At 37.7% G+C, this 8,810-nt stretch overlaps 1 protein-coding gene across 1 annotated transcript; it reads right to left on the reverse strand.

The window, feature by feature from the left end:
* Nucleotides 1-515: 515 nt before the first annotated feature.
* Nucleotides 516-5,396, reverse strand: slc38a11 (solute carrier family 38 member 11). Its single transcript, XM_068329765.1, has 12 exons — nt 5,282-5,396; nt 5,079-5,190; nt 4,225-4,299; nt 3,997-4,131; nt 3,729-3,794; nt 3,493-3,599; nt 3,331-3,410; nt 3,114-3,184; nt 2,104-2,265; nt 1,917-2,029; nt 1,567-1,698; nt 516-1,468 (listed from the first exon to the last, which is right to left on the reverse strand). The coding sequence occupies exons 1-12, from the start codon at nt 5,300-5,302 to the stop codon at nt 1,229-1,231; spliced, it is 1,314 nt and encodes a 437-aa protein (XP_068185866.1). The 5' UTR covers nt 5,303-5,396; the 3' UTR covers nt 516-1,228.
* Between the last annotated feature and the right edge of the window lie 3,414 nt (nt 5,397-8,810).

Raw genomic sequence — 8,810 nt, forward strand, 5'->3', positions numbered from 1 at the left:
GACTTTCATCAACAATCATTATTACCTATGCTGACGGCATTTAGTAACAAGTTTTCCTCAATTTGGATCAGTGAGTCTACACTATGTCCCAAACACACACCCCAGTTAGTATAAACACTGGCTTGGTCATAACTGTTGTTTTTTTTCTTATCTTAATCAGACTATAATATATTTAATACTGTAATCTTAATAGGCATGGACATCTCAAGCAGCAAATGAAGCACATCAAGAAAAAAGAAAGTGTTACCAAGTGAAATGACACTGGATGACCCCAACGCCAGATGAGGGTGGGTTCATCATTCCCAAGTTTTTGCATTATGAATATAACTGTCATGTAGTTTCATCTGTTGACCAATTTTTCCCCTCAATTTTATAAATTAAATTTTTTAACAGCAGTGAAAAAGAGGAGGGGAAATAATAACATCAATAATAATAATAATAATAATAATAATAATAATAATAATAATAATAATAATAATATAATGTCATAGCCTATACATATAATTTAATCAATAGTTGATCAAATATTTTAAAAATGACTGAACAAATTACTGGGTTTTTCCTATTCGCACTACTATAACGGACTAGAGGGGTGGAAGAAAAGTACATAGTCAAGCTGTATCATCAGCTTCAGGTGGGACAGAACGGCTATCAATAACTCAAGTATGGAATTTCAAGTCTAAAGGAAAATTTTAAGGGATCATCTCATGGAGAATCTCAGTTGCTCTAGTTTTATGCATCATTCCTGCATCCATCTGTCATGTGCTGGAGGGGAGGCATGTTTCCACTTAGAAAGAATTGCACATCTGTCCAGTGAGATAGTAAAGTCAGGGACACTGCGTTGTGGTGGGCATATTTGGAGTTGGAAGGAGGCCAAATGGAGCCATCAGAGGTTTGGGAGCAATTAATATTTTATACACTGGACCAAAAGTCTGTCAGCCGAGGGTATGTCTAGAGCATATGAGTGAGGTCAGCTGGTGAATCCTGAATCTTTGTGACAGGAAGATCATTCCAAGGTCCTGCCCCCGTGACCCCTGAAGGACACAGTTGGGTTACGGTTTACTAAGTACACAACATCACAACTAACTTATCTACTTCAGTTAAAATTAAGATTAGGGGCTGGTTAAGAAAACGTGGATATTGTTTCTGTTTGCTTGTTTCACAGTGTCCCAGCATTAATATCAAGCTTGCACCACCAAAAATAATTTAATTTTGTTGGATGTCTGTTTCATACAGGTGGTACAGTGAATGAGGTATTGGCATCAGCACAGTAGAACATCTCCACACCATGTGAACAGTCTTGAGGGTAGAGACCAGTCATGACCAAGCCAGTGACCATGACAAACAATCCTATTATTATCAATATGACAGGCATCAGGTTTTCAGCGTGGAACCAGCGACTGGTGGAGAGTTTGAGGAAGCAAGCAGATGGAATGATGAAGATCAGAGGTGTGGCACTCAGAACACCCTGGTTGGGAAAAGAGAAGGGCATTAAAGTAAAACAAATGTTGAACATCATGTACAAAAGCAGCAATCATTAAGCAGATATTTACATATACGACTTACGTTCAGTTCCAAAACAACTCCCAGGCAGTCGAAGGCCAAAGATATTGCTGTGCAAACTGCAACTATGAGCACCGTTAAAGTAAAATGTTCAGTTCGTGACAGATCCCTACTACACATGACATGGGATAGCACCTGAGAAGATAAAGAGTATGTAGATGTATTTGTAAGATTTTATAAACTGTATTTTCACGTTGAAAAAGAATGTAGTTACAGGTCTCCACAACCAACACTATAATTTACATTACACTCCATTTTTTGTTCATTTTGTGACAAGGCCAGAGTCTTAAAGAATATATGTTCATGCTTAGCTGTGAAATATACAGGCTAGTCTATAAGAAAGAATCACTTACTTCTCGTGTAACAAAACACTCCAGTGGAAATGTAGTTATGATGCTGAGGCCAAAACAGAAGCGCCCAAAGGTCGCCATATTATCATCTCTGCAGTAGTTCTCAAAAATGTCTCCTAGAAAGTGCAAATACAAGCTCATTTATTATATTTTAGAAATGCATGAAGTTTAGTACCTCTCATACTGATACCTTGTGTGTAGCCGGTAAAGGTGGTGTAGCCAGCCACAGCAAATACAGCACTGATTGTTAATGCAGAACCAACAGAAATGTGGGTGACCTGAGACCAGCTAGCTAGTGTGGGCTTCTCCAGGGAGCCGTAGAGCAGGAAGCTGTTATGGTGGCAGATAAAGGCTGAGAAGGAAAACAGATACAGTTCAACTGATAAGACATATTAAATAAGGCCTAAACAGACGTCTGAGCATGTTTCATTTGTTCACTACCTTGTATAACCCAGGGGGGGTTCTGTCCTGCAAAACTGCAGAACACATTCAATGGTAATTTGAGCAGTTCCTCCTTTAAGGCTGAGAGGCAATCAACTCCCTGCCTTAGCTTGAGCCACACAACACTGCGATCATGCACAGCACTATATGGCCTCACATGTATTAGTAATAATATTATAAAGGCACTTGACTCAGAAGCATAGGTTTGCTTGGAAAGATGGACTAGAAACCATCCAGAGCTTTTCTCACATGGATGAACTCTTAGCGGAAGGGTTGGACATGTAGAAAGGAAGAAACCATAAGCATCCGATTAAAGGGGCAATTACTTGTCTTCGCACTTCCTTTTGAATTCTGAAGTGTACTTTTTATCAGTTCACTATATGTACTTGAAAAAATAAACCATACAGTATATACAGCAAACAGAACATTGAATTTTGGAGAATATCCTAACATATTTATTCTCCAAAATGTTTTTCTTTCATATCTTAATTTTATTTTGATAAACAAAAAATTAAAAAATTCCAACACATCCATTTGTTATGTTACTTGGCTAACCTCAGGTACAGACCCAAAGTAGTGAATAAAGTCAGACATTTATAATTAGAGTGAAACAGCTTGTTGGTGCTTGACGGAGGCCTACTGTCTGCTGAGTGCTCTTCTGGTTATAATGTGTTTGTTATTGTACATATGTCTGCAGTACAGTCGACCAATATTACTCTGCTAAAAATATCATCATCAGCAACATGCAGACAAACTCACCAAAAGACATTATACCAGCTGCTTGAATAGCATTCCATTTTGCAAATACCCATGCTCCCTCTGTAGGGACTCTAGAGAATGTTATTGGGGACACAGAAAAAAAACATTATTTAGTTTGTCTTCTAGTGTGAGCATGTTTGAAGTGGAATCCAGTGATTCATAAACAGGAATATCTAAATCACTGTTGGTTAGAAATGTCTGACATATTCACTGTTACATTTGGGGTCCCAGAGTAGCTGCTCTGATGACTGCAATGATGAGGATGGTAAGTGTCAATACCATAGAGAGGAAGGACACCTGGTGAAACACAGCGGATGTTTTACAAGGCATCTTTCTAATCACTAAATCACATTGACAAATGTGCAACATCTTCACATACCTTCCCAAGTTTCTCAATGTTTCTATAAAGTGAGAGAGGCAACGTGAACAGAGCGGTTGAAAGCAAGATGACAAAATGACGCTCTGCAAGTATGTGATCTGCCCCAACTGCAAACAAAACAGGACATTGTATATTCATTTTTCAGAGCATTCCATTGGTCTACATTCACCATACATGCTCACATTCAGAACATCTCATTATTGCACGCATGGTGTTTGTATCTTAGATATGCATACCTCCTGGTATTCTTCGAAATACTTTAGTCAATGTGTCACCAGTTGTGATGTTGTAGCTAATCATAGCTGAGGAAAAACAGAGACATGAACTGTCACTCTATTATTACGTTCATCTTTATGTTTTTAAGAAACAGAGAAAAGTCTAAAAGAATACACCATTAAAAGCAAAAATAAAACATAATAAATCTAAATGCATTATTACACTTCATGAACCAATACTTATATGGATGTTTTTGGATTAAACTATGTGCTTACAAAAGCAACTTACCAATGAAAGGATAGAGAAACTGCAGTCCAGATAAAATCACAAATCCAGGAAAACCAAATGTGCTTTGCACCAGAGACTGATAGCTGTTTGTTCCTGACAGGATTCCTCCTTTTATCAGTAAGATTATTGAATAGTCTGTAATACACATGCAAAGCCCATGTTATTAGCTTTTTCAGCTAAAATATTTGTGCCTGTTCTTTTCCATAATGACACCTTAATGACACTCACCAGTGACGTATGCAGTGAGTATCAAAAGAAGAATACCACAGGGAAGCCCTGCCAGGTTCAATGCATAGGGCAAACCTGGTCAAAAATATACTATAAATATACATGATGTAAATATAGTGCATAAGCATGTAGACAAAAGAAGAAAAAGGTTTCCTTAGCACAATGTTAGATTTATTAAGGACACCAGTATAAATATTTACGACTTAAAGTGGAGGACAGGATGACTATTATTTATGCTCTTGCCCCCCAGACATAGGTAACCGACATGGATATGTCATTTAAAAGATACAGTGCTATAAGAAACAATGAATGGCACTGTGTGAGAGAGAAAAAAAGCCCTGTGTGGATAATGACTAGTTCATGTTTTCAAATTGATGAGCAGCTTAACTCGTAACTTTTGGACTACAAAGCAAGCAGACAATGCGAGGAAGTGTTTTAGTGACATAAAAAGTAAAATAATTAGTCATGTAAATGCTCTGCTTAGTCATTTATAAAAACATAAGGACTCATATTGTGAAAATGCAACTATTTCAGCGAGCAGAGAATTGGGCCAACAGGCACTGGTCATATGATACTGAGGGTTTAACCACCGCAGGGCTGCAAAAATATGAAAGCCTCACTTTGTTGCACCAAGATTAACTATTACAACAGAATATTTGACCGAATTAGTGAAGTATTAAGTCCAGTTTGATACATTGTAGGTAATATTCCACAAAAATGACTACACATAATTAGAATGTAGTCTGTGAGGGCAGATCGTGTTTGCGTTAACAGGCGAATGTCATTATTATTACTATGATGATGATGATGATGATGATGATAATGATGATGATGATAATGATGATGACGATTACCTATTATTCCAGATCCTATGATGGAATTGATGAAATTAAATGATGCGGATATCATTGAACGTCTTGACTCTCCTTGTGGAGGAACTAACACTGCCTCTTCATCATTGCTTAACTGAAAAGTACAATAAATAAAAAAAAATATAAATAAATATGAGACAAACAATTAAAAAGTTCAGTCCGTTGTAAACATCACTTCGACGTACCTGTTGAGTCATTTTGTCCATTGAGTTCCTCTGTTTCCACGTCTTTTTGCTCACATTCCGCTGTGAGACTGACTTGAACTTGAAACTCTTAATTTCATTAGACAAACAGAGTCTTGAAGCGTTTCAACCTCCTTATAATAAACAGGTCTGTCTAAATCTGGGAGTAGAACTGGGCAGGAATTCCATTGAGCTCCACCCTCGGCATCCAGTTTTTATGGCTCATCTTTGTCAAAAACCAAATGTCTCGCTTTTTGCTCAAAACAGCGGATTTCCTTCATTTTCAGACACAAACTGCGGCTGGCACACAGAAAAAGTACTGACGTCTGCGTCTAAAACTCAAACAAACTTGCGCAATTTACCCCCCTGAATTCGTTAACCAAGATTCTTGAAAATCTGTCAAGTCTTGGTTTATCAAAATCTGATAAACGACAGAAAACATAAGCAAACATTAATATTGAGGTAACAAAAGATAAAATACATCTCATAAATCCTCCTTTCCTTCTGGTGTCTGACTATTTAAGGCGACCCCACATTAGTTTGGCCCATTAAGATTTAAACAGAAAGAGTGTAAGAGTACACTATATGTCCACTAGAGGGCGTAAGACGCACAGTGAATGTCCCGGACCTGGATCACTGTCAGGTCATCCATTCCTCTTAAGGAACAGAAGGAACAGGTGTTCAAACAGCTTATTCTGTGTCTCACTCTACCTGTAACTTCATTTAGGTAAATGTAATGAATATATTCTTTTTCTACAAGTTTGGATGTTAATGTTACAAGGTGTACCAGCACGGAACCTCAACTCTCAAACACACACACGCACGCACACACACGGGCGTGCGTGAGAAAGAGAGAGAGCGACACAGCAAGAGTGAGGCAGAGAGTTTGCAGCACAATGTGATTCGCAGTTGTGGCTTTAGCTTTTAGTTTCTGATTCACGCCCGATTGCAAACATATGTAACCTATTGCCGACAATTACGTTCAATAATGTCCACCACAATATTATCTCTACAGCCTTTCTGGCATCTCTGTCCTCACTTACTATTCAGGAACATCCGGAAGAACAGCGCAAGAGTACAGTGACTGCTGCACAGAGGGGTGGATGAAACGCAACCTCTCTGTCAGACTGCTCTGGTCGAGGCCGTGGAATTTACCAACCCTGCGCTGGAGGCGCGTCAAACACCCTCACACCGACGGACGAGCTCACTTTCACATACATTTTATTCACTTAACTCTTCAACGTCGTTCACCTGTCGAGGATGAAAAACTGATGGTGAGTTGAACGGATTCTGTTAATTTTCATGATGTAAAAAAAAAAAAAAAAAAAAGTGTCAGTTCTGTGTAGTGTAGTTCAGTTCTGTCTTTAAAAATAACTGTGGTGTGTGTGTGATATTTTCTATCTATCTATCTATCTATCTATCTATCTATCTATCTATCTATCTATCTATCTATCTATCTATCTATCTATCTATCTATCTATCTATCTATCTATTGTTAGATTATATTTTCCTTCACTATCTATCTATGTCTGTTTGTCTGTCTGTCTGGGGTTTTAACAATATGGTGCCGCCTCTGTGTTTCACTGTATATCATATTATTACATATCATATATTTTTAATGATAGTAACTGAGCTCTAATGCCTGTGTGGAAAAACTGATTGCAGTTTATATGGAGGAAGAGTAGAGTTCACATTTTGTCCCACAATATGTTACAGAAGCTTAATGGGCATGGCAGCAATTATTAGCCCACACTCAATCTTTGATGACATCCTGCTCAGTGACGACCAACATCATTATTAGATTGCTCTCAGTCAGAGATTACGCTGTCTTGTTTGTTCTCTGTCGAGGATGTCTAACACAGTGTACAGTATAGCCTGACATTGTTCATGGGAAAACCATGAATTTATTCTTGAGACAACTATATTAACAGCCACTCATCACCGGTTACTTTGCCAACGCCCTGAATGATCAAGATCTAATCTGGATCCTGTAGTCAGTGAGAGGCAGCAGCAGACATTAGTTGTGAGCACTTAGGAGCTGTAAGTGTGTTGGTCCCCTGGGAGCCCACAGATACTGAACTGTGATCACTCTTTATGAAGGTGTGTTTAAGTTGAAATAACTTGTGTTTCAATCTAAACCTATAATGAGATGCTGATGAGATGAGATCGCTTCAGTTTGTCCTGTTTTATGAGATCATTGGACATGATTAATCGAGACTCAGCTATACTATGTCGTGATGTTTTCTGTAATAGACTGTATACATCCCAGAAGACAACATGAATCTAACAAGTAAATTATTTATCAGTGCATCACTTTAAAGGTCAGCTTCACATTTGTCACGTCCCCTTAAGCCCCTCGCATTTATACTGAAAGAGGTGTCCGTTGGTGTTTGTGTCCATACAGTCCCAGTGGAGATCTCATACTCTACTGTAGATATCAGGGTATAAAACCCAGCATTGTCATCCTTTACTAAAGGCCCTGCAAACTTGGTCTTTTTAAGACAGATGTGATATTGTGTTACTGGGACTCCACATTAAGCCAGGAAGGAAAGTGTCTTTTCACACTTTGTATAACGAGGACAAACAATTATGTTACCAATAATTCTTTCAGTATTCATGGAATTATATATAACGTATATGGAGAAACTTGAACAAATATGAGCCTATTATTTAAGCCCCATCCCAAGGCTGTAGTCCTTATTGTTGTAAAAGAAACATTGTGATATGTTGTGTAGCAGTGCCTTGAAACAATAGCTGATTCCTTCATGTCTGTATCAACCTTCTTCACTTTTTAACATGTGGTATTTACTACTACTACTACTACTACTACTACTACTACTACTACTACTACTTCTATTACTGCTACTACTACTACTACTATTAATAATAATAATAATAATAACAACATTCATAGCTAAGATAGGTGTGTTTTCTCTCATTAATCAATTTCCAGTTGTGCAAGGAAATGGATTCACACCAGCTCATGCCTTGTGTTGGTTAATACAGTGTTTAAAATTTATATGTACTGTATATTTTAAAAAATGAAAGCACAAACAAAATTTCATCAAAATTTCATGTCAGAGAAATCTTATGATTGTGTTGAAACAACTGTTTCTCGTTAGCTCCACCCTTCAGTGTTTGCTTTGGTTCTGTTTGGAACCTAACAAATGATCTGTCATGACTTTTTTTTCTGAATTAATACAAAACACTTTGCCAGTGAAATAAAGTTTTGATATAAGTAATGTGCATTAGATAATAATCTGAGACTCTGTTAATAACAAATGTGTGAATCAAGAGATGAAGATCAATCATTAATCAAAGCTCATTATCAGCAACTGCCTCCATACATTTGTTTAATGTATGAATGGATGACAAATAGTTGAGGGTAACACACGTGAACATTTTAGGCTGGCCGACACAGGTCATGACGTTGACAGGTCACAGATAAAATGAAGTAGGCCTATTTGAAGCTTCAAAGTGGCAGGACTATCTGGAGTTGTGTGAAAAGAGTTGGGAACAGATTGACGGAAGG

Source organism: Antennarius striatus, chromosome 12 (genome assembly GCF_040054535.1).
Source record: "Antennarius striatus isolate MH-2024 chromosome 12, ASM4005453v1, whole genome shotgun sequence".
NCBI classification, from domain to species: Eukaryota; Metazoa; Chordata; class Actinopteri; order Lophiiformes; family Antennariidae; genus Antennarius; species Antennarius striatus.

Coding starts and splice junctions, on each gene's coding strand:
- slc38a11 (XM_068329765.1), bottom strand. CDS start 5,302: ATGGACAAAATGACTCAACAG. Junction 4,300..5,078: donor CATAGGATCTGGAATAATAG/GTAATCGTCATC, acceptor ATTTTTGACCAG/GTTTGCCCTATGCATTGAAC. Junction 1,699..1,916: donor AGTGTTTTGTTACACGAGAA/GTAAGTGATTCT, acceptor TTATCTTCTCAG/GTGCTATCCCATGTCATGTG.